Source organism: Sturnira hondurensis, unplaced genomic scaffold, assembly GCF_014824575.4.
Source record: "Sturnira hondurensis isolate 20B ecotype Veracruz unplaced genomic scaffold, ASM1482457v3 Scaffold0000167, whole genome shotgun sequence".
In the NCBI taxonomy this organism is placed as follows: Eukaryota; Metazoa; Chordata; class Mammalia; order Chiroptera; family Phyllostomidae; genus Sturnira; species Sturnira hondurensis.
The window spans coordinates 2,741,846-2,756,158 of record NW_028072798.1 but is presented as its reverse complement, the minus strand read 5'-3'; the positions used below and the strand labels follow the sequence as shown (position 1 = coordinate 2,756,158).

The 14,313-nt window shown below is 39.3% G+C and overlaps 1 protein-coding gene across 3 annotated transcripts in view; it reads left to right on the top strand.

Moving 5' to 3' along the window:
* IPCEF1 (interaction protein for cytohesin exchange factors 1) overlaps positions 1–14,313 on the top strand; it is a 79,109-nt gene that overhangs the window by 46,920 nt on the left and 17,876 nt on the right. For all 3 annotated transcript variants that reach the window (XM_037052657.1, XM_037052740.1, XM_037052824.1), the window contains one exon: positions 6,939–7,308. In XM_037052657.1, the coding sequence (XP_036908552.1) occupies positions 6,939–7,308 (370 nt within the window). The remainder of the gene's footprint in view (positions 1–6,938; positions 7,309–14,313) is intronic.

Genomic DNA, 14,313 nt, shown 5'->3' with positions numbered 1-14,313 from the left:
TTGGGACTCACCAGTGAATTAAGAAAACAGCACAGATCTCTTTGTGGACTCAAAGTTCTGGTCGAGGAAAACTGATAATAAACAATCAACATAATAAGTAAACTGTCTGCTCTGTCAGAAGAGGTAGAGTGAGTCACCCAGGGTGAGTGAGGGGAGTCGGAAGTGCTGGGCTCAGGTGCCAGCAAGGACTAGGGAAGCCGGGATTTGAGCAAAACTCCTGAAAGGTGATGTGAGAGCCAGCCAGGTGGATATTTGAGGAAGGAATTTCCCAAGCTTAGGGGAACGGTTAAAGCCAAGACCTCCTTGGTGCATTGAGGGTAATTCAAGGAAGCCAGGATGGCAGGAGCAGGGGGAACAAAGAGAAGCAGGAAATGAGGATGGAGTGGTGGTGGCGGATCCACGTGGGGCCTGTGATGTTTCGAGTTTTTTCGGGAGCCATAGGAAATTCTGAGCAGAGGAGTGGTGTGATCCATTTCCAGCTTCAAAGGACCATTCAGGCTGCTGTGTGGGAGAGACCCTGGGAGGTGGGGCTCAGCATAGGAATGAAGAAATCTAAGGGAAGGTGTGCCGTAGTCCAGTGAGAGAATGTGGTGATTCCGAGGAGGGTGTAGTTGCGAAATGCAATGGCTGGATTTTGAGTATAGTTAGTAGGTAGACCACTTAATAGGGGGATCAGACACAGGAGAACATAATACGATAAATATTTATCCAGCTTCAAGAAGCTTGTGTGGATCATTTTAACATGACAGTCACATATTTTGCTGCTTTTCAGAAGCATAATTCTGTTGTATCCAAAGAGTGGAAAAAACAACAACCCCCAAAACAGCTAAAGCAAACCCTGCAAACTGTGGCCCATTGGTCAGTGTCAGAGAAGGAAGTCTCTTAAACACAGGAAGTGGTAAAATCAATTTAAGATATTGAAATTTAATCCTAGAAGAATGAATCTTGCACAGCTGTTTCCTGAGTTTGCTTAATCTTTTGATATGTGCCCGATATAAAATAATAGAAATGCTTGCAGCTGAGAGAGTTGTGAAAAAAAATTATCAGTGACTACCCACTGAAGGGAAAGGTAGAAAGAAAACTTCATGCTTTTTCTTCAAGTTGCAAAGTATGATAAGTTCTATGGTTGGACATTCAGCTGATTTCAAGATTACTCTAAAACCGGCTCTTACATTTTTGTTTTTTGCTTTAACAGTGCATCTTCTCAGCCTGCTCTCTGGCAGTCAATCACAAGATGTGTTGCTTGTCCCTTATACTGTCCCATGTCTTCCATTCCCACTGCCACTCCCCTGTTGGGGACCACATTCTGCCTGAGTTATTATTGGAAGAGCATGCTATTTGTCTTTGTCCTCTTAAAAACCACATCCAAATTAGTCTTCCTAAAGTGTGGTACTGATTCGCCCGGCAAGGCCTTTTGGTCAGCCCTCACTGCTCATCAGATTAGTTCTGGGCTCGGTGGCTTGATGTTTAAGGCACTGGACTTAATTTTAAGCCAGCATTACAGTCTTGTTAATAAACTTCCCTCCATTTCCCTCAAACCTTTCCTGACCTTCCTGCTCTTAAATTGTGAAGTTTCTCTGTGTGCAAGAACAACTCACCCCGCCCTAATTCCATCTTCTTAGTAAATATCTTTCAAGGCTGGTTCAAACATGACTTCCTTCAGTAAAACTTCTTCAGCTCCTTAAGTCATTATAGTCCTCTCTTCTGAATTCTTCATGTTCCTTCAGTGCATTGTTTTTTGACACCTTTTCATGTTTTCATCTGCCTTGTGTAATGGATTTTGTGTATCTGATGTATTTCTCTAATGGTTAAGTTCTTCAAGTCAGAGGCAGTCTTCAATACCTTCTTCTTTATCTGTGACATCGACTGTGCCTAACTTTTCTTGAGACTAATAAATATTTATTAATGGACTGATAAATGGGTGGATGGGTGGTTTTTGTGACTTCAGCCACCCCTTCCGAAGACTTGTTGCCCTATAAACATTTCCTCATAAGAACTGGAAACTTCCTGCTTGATACTTGTCTAGTGCTTTCCTGTGGCTTTGAGATGGACGGTTCCAGCTGACCCTCACTGATGTCCTGTACTACTAGCCTTATAAGTGAGGAAGCCATGTTCCAGACAAGTAAATACAACTGTCCTAATTGTCATTTTCAATCTTAAACTTGCATTTTATGAAGAGCATTCCTTTCTGCTAGCTCACTTGTTCTTCTTGTTAAATCCGAGTCAGTCTGTCAGGCAGCTAAGGAATATTTTTGTGCGTGGACCATGTACCAGGTACTATCGCAGATAAGTGTTGCTGAACCGAGCTGGTGTCTCTCCCTTGAGCATCTTGAGTTCTAAATTGAGGAAGAGGCACAATAAATTTGTAACTCAGACAAAATAATATCAAATGCTCATGAATGCTATGAAGAAGAAATAAATAGGGTGATGTGCTAGGGAGTGGCCGGGTCTGGGAATGGAGGATGTTGCTTTGTCTGTGACTGTTAGGGGACAGCCTGCTGAGGAAGTGATGTTTGAATCGAGACCAAAATCACAGGAAGGAGACAGCCAATGAACAATTACAGAAAGAGCCTTTTCTGGTACAAGGAACCAGAGATTTTTTCAAGGAACAGAAAGAAGACCAATGTGGGTGGAAAAGAGAGAGGAGGGGTGGTAGAAGCAGATGGCACTGGAGGGGCTGGGAGGGGTTCATATGGGCCTTCTCAGTTGTAATGAACGCTAGGGCTGTTTTTGTATCCGCATGGGCAGTTACTAGAGGGTTTTCAGCAGGGAAATATTGTGATTTGCTCTTTGTTTTAGAAATACTCTAGTTATTGTTCAGAGGATGGACTGAGGTGAGGATGGTAGGAGCGTTAGTGGAGGCAGGAAGTCAGTAGAACAAGACTTGAAGGTCAAGTGGCTTCTCCAAGGGTTGGATTGAGGAGGGCGTCTTTTGCCCCCTTCATTGCGCATGGTCATGTGGAAAGTCAGTAACAAAGTAGGGGGCGTACTGTGTATCAAGGTCTTTGGGTTTTTAAGGTAATGTTACTAGCATTTGGCAGAAATGCAAACCATACTTTCGAGGGCCAAACAGCAATTGACTGATTCATTTTTATTATTATAGCTAGTAAAAGTAAAGAAAATTTGTGCACATCACTTTCTTCTTATTTCATTTGATTATGTTTAGTTTTAAGTTATTTCTTTATCTTCCATTTTTTAAAACATGCTTTGACCAATATTACTTCAAATTTATATGCCCACTTACTTCCTAATCATAGGCTTTTGGTGGCCATTTAAAACTATTTTCCCCATGACAAACTTGTGTGTGTGTTTTTTTTTCACAAACTTGTGTTTTTAAAACTATTCAAAGAAAAAGATTTTCGAGCTAATCAACATTTGAACAATGCTTTTTCTGTGAATAAAGGTGTCTTACACAGAAAATGAGGGAGCGTAATATTGAATTTTAATTTAATCATATACAGTCTCTTCATGAACAGTCGAATCTTTAAAATATTTTTAATTTTCTTATAAAAATAAAGTGTTTAAATACCAAATGTTCTGAAATTGTTAATATCAAATAAAATTTTTTTGAGATAGTTGAGAATATTTCTTGAGAGTATTTGCATTGTAGTCACAGTTAGATCTAAGGATTGGGATAAATCGCCCATAGCAACTTCACAGAGAATTTCGGGGTCTCTTCAGTGAGAGGTTAAATGCCTCAGGGCTGTTTTTCTTCATACAGCTGGCTTCCAGTCTGCCCTTTGTTGGCATTAGTCTGTGACCAACTCTGTGTCAGGCACCCATGCAACAATTGGAGACACAAAAATGATTAAAAAGAGCCTCCTGCTCTCACTTAACTTACCAACAAAGATGAACAAGTCAGTCAGCATTTGCAGTATCAGTTGACATAAAGTGGTATTCTACCTGGTACAACGGAAGGAAGCCTGGGAGCACCAGGCAGCCATGCTACCTCATCCTGAGATCCTCAAAGCAGGCTTCTGCGGGGAGCTGTCCCCTGAACTGGTAGTAGAAGGGTGGGCTCCTGTCAGCAGCACAAGGGTATGACAGTCACTCCTTTCTACCTTCATTTGATTTGAACTGGGGGGTTTCTGAGTGTATTACATAGACTGTTTTTAGAGGGGACGCAGCTAAAAGTTCTTGGTTGGACATGTGGCTACAGCTATTAGTAGCTACAGAACGGTAGAAATATGAACCACGATTCAGCATAGCACCACACTGTCTTACAGCACGTTTCCGTATGGAATCCTCCACAGTAGTGCTCTGGGTTTGCTTTGATTTGGATTTGGTCAGGCTTTGTTCGAATGAAAACTCCCTCTGATCTGCTACATTTCTCATTTTCTTTTTTCATTTCTCTGTTTTTTCTCCTTATTCTTCCTCCTCCTCTCCTTCCCTCCTCCTCTTTCTTCTTCTTGATTTATTCTTTTCTCCATTTTAAAATCACTTACAATCACGTTTGTAAGTGTTACATGGTGCTAGAGGAAATGGCTTGAGGAAAAGCATTTACACTGTGTTTGAGTAGAACCAACACCAGGAATACTGTTCACAATATTTCTGATGTTCACTTGACATAACTTTTCTTAGCCCTTTAAACAGAGTTTTGGGTTCAGAGAGGCTTTTGGAATGTGCTGTAGCAATTGCATGCATTCAGTTTTTTGCTCATATATTCCTTTCACTATCATCTAATTAGAGAAGCATCAGCAGGAGATAGGAAATGCTTGAGCTTAGTCTCTCTGCAGAAAGGAAGCTGATCATATGGAAGCCAAGTTTTACCAAAATAGCTCACAATAGGGGAACATGTCAGGACTGGACCTGAGTGGGTATTTTTGTTAATATTTATTTTACAGATCCTGCTAATGAGTGAAGTGTTTTCAGCATTCATTTGAATAGTTTGGTGGGTGGGCATTGGCTTTCCTAGGCAAGTGGGGTTTTATTTAGTGAATTACATGTCTTTCTTTCATCTCTTTTTTTAAGAAAAGATTTTATTTATTTATCTTTAGAGGGGAAGGGAAGGAGAGAAGGAGAGAAATATCAATGTATGGTTGCCTCTCATGAGTCCCCTGCTGGGAACGGGCCTGCAACCCAGGCATGTGCCCTGACTGGGAATCAAACCACGATCGTGTGGTTTGCAGGCCCGTGCTCAATCCACTGAGCTACACCAGCCAGGGCTCTTTCATCTCTTAATTGTTATACAGTTGGAGTGATTTAAGGCAACTGGTCCCCAAGCTTCTTGACAGATTCCTGAAGGGAAGATTTTCGTATCTTCACAAAGAAATTATTTATAAGAAGATGTATGTGATGAGTTAGTACCTTAACTCAATAGTTTGATGTTGTGCTAATTAAAAAGTGGATTTACTGAGTATTTGACAATCCATGTCTAGTATGCAGCCAACTGGGCACAAATTGAGTGAAACTGGCTTTTCCCACCAGAACGCAGAGATTAGAACTTACAAAATTCTTGGGACAGTATTAGTTGTAACACAGTCGACAATTCTGGGTTAGTTGCCATGATTCTGAGGTTTCTGGGTAAAGGTCCTAATTCACGTTTCAGCTTCTTCCAATAGTCTCCTACTTCCTTAGAGTTTTGAATGCTTGAAATTGATAGGAGTGTTCCATAGGATGATGCATGAAATGGACCATAAAATGCCTTCTCTGTCTTATCTGTCATTGGTGATATAGGGTGATCCTTAAAGACTGGTGTCTAGATTTTTGGATTTTACTGGTCAATAAAACTAAAAACATACAGTTGCCAGATATTTATTTTTCTATATAGAATATTAAAAAACACTTCAAAAAGGAAAAAGCTAATATCTACCCTCACCATTTTCGAAATATACTTTAACATCAAAATGTAACTAGGATAAAATCTCAGAATAAATGAAGTCTTCACCAACAGAGGACAATTGGTGATGGTACACTGATGTTTTCCCTGTGGACTGGTGATAATTTTACCAAAGATTGACATTCAGTCTTAGACTGTGTGTATGTGAGGAGCTGCTCTCAGAAGATCCTACATCATCAACCCACTTCACATAGTCTGTGGTGTAGTTTTTGGTGTCTCTTTAATGAATTGGGACCCTGCAAACGTGTCCTTGTCTTCTTTGGTGGAAGTTAATTATTAAAGTTTTTAAAGTATTGAAGAGCGAATGAGTTGACATTATTTCACCTAACTATGTAGTTATCAGCTGATGCTGCCCTTGTGCCGAGGGATATGTAGAAGAGAGCTAGGGCTCAAATGCGTGTGCTTTGCCTACATTTGCTGGTTATCACTCAGTTAATGTTATTTTGCTTCCACTCTGGCTCCTGCTTTTGCTTTTTTTTACTTAATCACATTTCTCAAGAATTTCTGCTCAATCAGTGAGAAGTCAGTGGTAGATTATAGTCTTCTTTTTCCTCAAAGAGTCCTTCAGTATTTCAAAGAATTTTCCAAAGAGGCCTTTTAAGTTTCTGGGGAACATTGAAGAGTAGGGTAAATCATGATATGGAGATTTTTTTCAGATCCTAGAATAGTGAATTTGAAATGACACAAATCAGTTTTTGCCAAAGGGCACCATAATCCCCGTCATATGGATATACATATCATGCATTTTTGTTTTGACTATGTTACTATTGGCCACTTTTTGAAACACTGGAGTACCTTCAATGAATACAAAAAAGTAGAGAATGGGCCCTGGCTGGTGTGGCTCACTGGATTGAGCGCAGGTCTGTGAACCAAAGCATCGCCGGTTTGATTCCCAGTCAGGGCACATGACTGAATTACAGGCCAGTTCCCAGTGTGGGGTGTGCTAGGGGCAACCACACATTGATGTTTCTCTCCCTCTCTTTCTCCCTCCCTTCCCCATCTCTCTAAAATAAATAAATAAAATCTTTTTTAAAAAGTAGAGAATGCTGCTTAATAATGATTTATTTTATTCTTTTTTGATTTTATGTGTGCAAAACAGACATCACAGAAGGCCTCTTCATCTTTACCCTCGCTCAGTGGACCATCATGCTCTTTCTCATCTCTGGAAAATACCATAAAGACAACCAGCACTTCGGCCTGCACCTTGTCTAAAGGAAGACAGTCCTGGGTTGACGTAAACAGTTCGTCTGCCGCTGAGGACGCAGGGCCATCTATAGCATTTGCTGTGCAGTGTCACTCGCCCGCACCCTCAGAGGCAAACGGTCACCAGGCCCTAGAGACCAGCTCTGCCGCATCGGAAAGTGGGTTTTTGAACTCTTTATCTAGTGATGACACGTCTTCATTGAATAGCAACCTAGACCATCTTACTGTCCCGGACCAGCCCACCGGATCGAAGACGATGGACAGAGGTAAACCAAGAAACTAGTTACTCGTCCTTGATAACGAATATCTGGGTGTGGGTGTGAAACTCTAATGTTAATCTGTAAGAAGGGTGTTTAAAGTCATGAATGATGACTCAGTAATTAAATAGTCCTGTGGGGCTAAGCCCAGGGGCTGTTTCTGTAGAGAAGTTTACGTGTGGAAAACTCCAGTGTTGAGGCCATCCATTACCTGCTATAAGCAGGTAATGTACCAAATGCTTACAGTCACCTATGAGACAGGTGATCATAAAATAATATTTTTTTCCACCAATCTGAGGAAAGGCTTGACTCTTTTCTTTTATTGTCCCATGATCCATGCTCTGAAGCTGGTCAGAATCAGATCAGGGTTCTATAGACGGATATTTATATCACCTCCCTTTTTCCAAACAAACTCAGAGCAACCACCTTTCCTGTGCCCCGGCCACAGACAAAATTTGGGATAGCTAGTGGGTTCCCGAAGGGGCCATATGGTTACCAGGGAGACAATTTCCGTGCATTTGGGAGGGCAGCACTAGAACCCCTTTGTGTTATGTAAACACAAAGGAGAACACAGTTTATGATTTGGGGAATAAGTGTAAGTCTTAGCAAAGGAAAGAGTTAATGGAAGGTAGAAATGAATAATGTGAGACTTCTCGTTACTCCGTGATAGTTGGCCCTTACCCTTCCCTCAGGCTTTTCTTTACCATTAGGTTGTCGGGATGTGCCTTTTCTGATGGTCTGTGCCTAGTTCACTGTGGTGTAGAACACGCTCACCTGGTAGAAGATACTGAGCAATGTCCCAGGGATGAGTTTTATTTGTATTTTTTTCAGTGTACTATTGAGAGAAAAATAACTGGCTACTGTTGATATTTAGCCAGATATCATGATGACATAGATGACCGTGCTCCCCTGTCCCCAAGCCTAATCGGGGAAAGTTTAAGTTGTCAAATTTTCAGATGTATCCTGTTAATTTAGTATTTGTTATCAGAGTAATTTAGGCCAAAGATTACAACTGCAGACCCAGTTGTGTGTGTGTGTGTGTGTGTGTGTGCAGTGTTTTAAAGGATGTGAACCCATTCTTCAGTCCACAAGTGTTACCATTTCTTGTGATGTTTCACACAGTTGAGTTACCTGCATGGCCTCTGATCGCATTTTCAATTGATACCCTCAATGTAGGCCAGTGATCTGCTTTATATCTAAAAAAGTAGAGTGAATTTATTGGCAATATAACCTAAATGTGAGTGAGATGGGGTAGGGAGGAGAATAAAAGTAATGCCACTGAGGGGTGGGCGGGGTCAAGTTCGGTCTATGAGGAATGGAAAACGTAGACTCAGGCTGGCCTCAGGTTTGCGAGGTGCTGTCTGTAGAAGGTGCTGTCTGGGCTTAGTTTGTATCTGCTTGGAAGTACACCATTGAAGTCGGCAGTGCGGGTGAAAAGGAGGTAGTTTTAGGGTAAGCATAAGAGACTTCTTTTTAATATTCAGAAAGTTCAAAATAGAATGTGCTCCTGGGAAAGTAATGCATTCCTGGTCTTTGGAGGTGTTTTCTCATTCTGAGACAACCGTTTTTATTGGATATTAATTGCATATTGTTCATTCTATTTGTTTTTACAAAGATATTCTGAAGAGAGAATTTAATTATCTTCAACTTGATGGCCTCTAACTTGTTACTTAGAAGATCCTTCTAGATAGTAGGAGTGGTGAAACTAAAGAAAACAATGAGAAGTACTGTATCTATTCTTTTCCTGCCAAAAATTTGTATTTTAATCATTGGGCCATGAGGTAGAATTAAAAAGTTACACACACACACACACACACACACACACAACCTCAGTATGAGGATGGTTTCAAAACCAAACCAGAGAATAAAATTCCATTTGTATTCTTTCCCAAGAGATAAACTTGCAGATTCAGTTGTCTTTATGGTGAATAACCTGAGAGTCATGGGAAGATGTGTGAAGTTTTCACTCATGACTAAATGTCACTCTTGGAATGTGTGTGCACTGCAGGGCCTGGCTGGGTGTCAACAGCCCTTCTAGTCTAAGAAGGAGGAAGCCTGTGTTTTTAAATTATAAGTTAAATGCAGATTGACCAACAAAATGTGTATGCCTCCTCAAACAGCTTGACGCAAAAGTGTTCCTATCAGTAGAAAATACAATAAAATAAAAGTATTCTCCTCTTACTGATTTGTTGGCAGTTGGGGTATGTTGCAAAATTTTTATTGATGATTTTTTTCTTGCTACTGGGGATTTGGTTCAATTCCCGGGAGGGTTAAACAACATAAAGCCATTGCTATGGAAATAGCAACCGAGTCTTTGCTCGTGTTTCTGATGACCTGCTGTTGAGTAAGCAGATTGTATATTTTGCATTTTTTAAAACACGTGTGCTTTGGAGAATGTAGCTTTTCATTTTTGTGACTTTTAAATATTATTTTTTATCTGCCAGTTAAAAAATAAATAAAAGCCCTGACATTCCTGTGTCTGAAATATCGTCCAGGCTATTTTCATAACAGGGACTGAAGTTTCGATGTTGTCCAAAATAGAAGTTAGGACTTTAAATTAAGTCTTAGTCTCAAGATGCATTTGTTGGAGAAAGAGGCTTTTTAACCTAGACAAAAAGATTCTTAAAGGGTAATAACTAAGTCCTGAAACAAGCAGACAACATGTATTATAGCCTTTTTTTGTATTATAGCCTTCTTTTTATTTAGACAATGAGAGAAATATTTTGCAGTTGGTATGCAATTAAAATTGTCATTGCTAGAATTCTATGCTGAATTTAAATACCCATTTAGACAGCTCTCCCCTGCTGTGTAAGCTATTAAAAAAGGCAGGATGTTAACTGCATTCTATTGCCTTTCCACACTGGGAGTCTCAGAGTTCCAGAGCTCTCTAGATTCTTCCCTGAGTATTTCTACAAAGCCTAGGGGGGAAGAGGTGATAGGGTTAATGGAAAGCTCATCTCAGCCCAGTTTTCCTCTCTGCTGTACCTTTCTGTTTGGCCCGTGACTGATGCTTGTGTGCGGATTACTCACATTGTCTGTCCCTACGTACATGATGTTAACAATGCGGAGACAGTTTCATTGCACTCCATAAATAGGGTGATCGTACCCTGATGCTGAAGAGCTAATAGCCACTAATAAGACTGCTACCCCAATATATGCAAATATATGTTTCAAGTACATGTACAGCCAGAATTAATCTGGGAATCGTGTTGAATAAACACCATTTTTAATGAAAAGGCAAGCACACTAAAGCACGCATGGCATCTCAGGAAAGTGACACGAAGAAGCCAGATTTTAGAATTTAGCAGATTTTACAATGAAATTTTATATAATCCGAGTGTGAAGAGTACAGACGATACGTTATTTTAGACAACTACTTCCGATATTGCTGCAAGGGATTTTGTGGCATGTTTCTCTAGGCAGCAGGAAGGTAAGAAGAACAAAAAGTTGAACACTGAACCCCATTCAATTTGGCATTATGTTTTTGGAATACCTCATATCTAATGCAAGTACTTTGTGCTAAGAGGAATACAAAGATGAGCAAGATACAATTTGTGGTTTAAAAAAAAACACTTTAACATTTGATAAGGAGAGTGGGAGGAATAAAACACAACCAAAGAAAGCAGAGCAAAAGAGTGCCATGAGAGATACAAACTACTGGAGGGATGTAAAAGCGACCAGGGACGCAAAATACGAAAGATCCAAGGTGTGATCTCAGTGGAGGCGGAAGACGTGAGAAAGAGAGGTGGAGAAGAAGTCCGGATAACATTGACCACGGGGCTAGTTGTTAGTTTATTTCAGTAGATAATGGATGACCGTTTCTAAGCAGGGTGATCACATATGTCAGCTTCCAAACACGGAGTAGAAGGGGAAAAAGGAAACCTATGCTCTTAGGAGTAAGGAAATCAGGCAGCTTCTGTAATAGCTGGGGTGGCTGTAGAGACAGGGAAAGAAAAGGCTCCTGCAAGCATGCCTATTAAGGTGAAGGCTGATCTTGGTCTTTGTATCTCTCTTACTTATTTTAGTCCCTAGAAAATTTCCTAGTGATTCTATTGTTTTGGACTGTGATTTGAGAATGGGGATAAATGCCGACTGTTGGGAAAAGCTCGAATCTCTAATTGTTGACCTCGGTGGCGTTGGTCTCAGCTGGTGGGTTAAGACCCACCACCACCCACTTTCTCTGCTCTGGGACATGCCTCCTTGTTTAAATGGAATTAATTTGTTTCCATTGCTTTAGAGCACTCAGTAGTAATAGATCACAAGATATTGGTCTACTCTTGAGGAACCTTATGTGTTTCCATCTTTGGGCTCTTATAGGAAATGCTTATGTGACATTCTTTTTCTTTTCTTTCTTTAATTAATAGACAACTTTTTAGATCAGTTTTAGATTTATATAAAAATTGAGCAGAAAGTACAGAGAATCTCCATTTATTTAATCTTTCTTCTTCTATATACAGTTGCCTCTATTATTAATACCTTGCATTAGCGTGGTTTACCTGATGCAATGGACAACTGATATGGACATATTTATATGAAATGAAGTCCATAGTTTTCATTAGGGCTCACTCTATCTTGTACAGTTCTATGGGTGTTGATAAGCACATAATGTCATCTATCCACCACTGCCGAATAGTGTCACTGTCCTAAAAATCTTGTCATCTCTTCCACCCTTTTTCCCAAGCTCCTGACAACCACTGACCTTCTTACTCTTTAGTTTCACCTTTTCCAGAATGTAATACAGTTGGAATCATGTAGTAGGTATGATTTTCAGATTGCCTTCTTTCCCTTAACAATATGCATTGCAGTTTCCTTCATTCATTTTGTGGGTTAATAGCTTGTGGCTTTTTATGTACCACAATTTGTTATCCATTCATTTACGGAAGGACATCTTGGTTGCTTGCTTCTACGTTTTTGAAACTACAAATAAGGCTGCTATAAACATGTGTATACAGATTCGAGTGTGGATATAAAAATTTCAACTCATTTGGGTAGATAATCTAGGAGTACAGTTGCTGGATTGTATGGTAAGACTATGTTGAGTTTTGTGAGACATGCCAAATTGTCTGTACCATTTTGCATTCCCCTCAGCAATGAATGAGAATGTCTGTTGCTTCACATCCTTACCAGCATTTATTGTTATCAGTGTTTCGGATTTTTGCCATGGTAGTAGGTGGGTCATGGTAATGTTTTAATTTGGAATTCCCTAGTGCCATATAATGTTGAGCATTTCTTCCTATGTATATTTGCTCTCTGTGTGTCTTTTTTTGGTGAGGTATCTGTTGAAATCTTCTACCCACATTTTTATTTGGGCTTTTGCTTTCTCATTGAGTTCTTCATATGTTTTGAATACAAGACCTTTATCAGGTATGTGATTACAAATATTTTCTTCCAGTCTGTGGCTTGTCTTTTCATTGTCTAAATGGGAATTCTTATGTACATATCCTGGTCTACACATGCCTGCACTGCTCCCAAGTTATATACCTAGGAATGGGATTACTCACTGTGATTCGTGCCTGTCTTCCTCTTCACTCGATGACAACAATTTTGTTCTGGATTGGTTGCCCTAAGTTCCCTCTGCCCGCATGGGTGACAGCTCTCAACATTTTACATCCTAACAAGTAATAGACATAGATTTTTTTCAAAACTGGTAATCTTGATTATGAATTAGCATATTTTTATGTTTATTTTCACTCTTTTACCCACACATCTTAGATTATTTTTTCAAATGGATTTTGTAGATTCTAGAATTAATATTGGGTGCACTTCCACTGTCAGTTGTATGCATTGCCAGTATCTTCTCTGTTTTGATTTCTTTTTTTATTTGTAATGGTGTCTTTTAATGAATAGAAGTCAATGTTAATGTGGTTCGGTACATCAATCCTTTTTTTATGGTTAATGCTTTTTTTTTGGTCTTCATTAAGTAGATTTCTCCTACACTGATATCATGAAGATAATCTGCCATAATTTTATAAACTTTAATCCACTTGGAATGATTTTTGCATGTGCCATAATTGGATACAATATCATCCTATTCCATATGCATGTGTCATTTTTCTAGTACCATTTATCTAAAATCCATCTTTTTCTCAAGTGTCCACATGAGGTCCAATCCATCTTTGTTGTAAGTCCAGTGCTATTTGCTTCTTAGATTTCTGTCTGTCCGTATGTCTAGAGTTTTTCTACCCTGACTAATACCATTCTTTTAGAAAACAAGTTTTAACAACTGACAGGGCCAGTCTTGTTCTTTTAAAAGAGTGTTTGGGATATTCTTGGCCATTTAACTCCCATATACATTTTAGAATCACCTAGTCAAGTTGTATTACATTGTGGGATTTTGGCATGAATTGCTGTATGTTTCTAAATTTAATATGGGGAAAATCTTCCCGTTTATAAAAAAAGATCTCTTTACCATTATGTATTTGTTTATCTTTTTTACACTCATAGTAAAGTTTTATAATTTATATATTTTTTTGTAGAAGTCTTTATTTAAAACTATTACTGGTGTAAATATAGGCAGTTGATTTTTAAGATGCATTATTTAAGAAATCTGGTACATGTGCTAAGTTTTCATTTTAATTCTAATAATTTATCTTATAATCACAATCATATCTTTGTGAACAATGACAGTTTTACTTTTTCCTGTCCAATCACTGTGTCTATTATTTTATTTTTTGCCTGGAGTTGGCCCTGCTATCCAATGCTGATTGAAATGGTGACTACGGGCATTTTTGTGGTATGCCTGATCTCAAAGGGAAAGCTTTTACTGTTTCTTCACAGCAACGAGCTAGAAATAGGGACTTACTGCCACTTCTATTTTATGGACGAAGAAACTGGGGCTTTAAGTGGTTCAGTAAATTGCTGAAAGTGGTCATGCACCTGGCATGTGTGAAAGTTGTATCCAGGTTGCAGTTATGTTTGACTACAGAGCTTGAGATTTTAACCAACCAATTAAGAATAATTTTACATAAATAATCAGTGTCTATGGGCTGGGTTAGATGTCATGTGAGCCAAGCC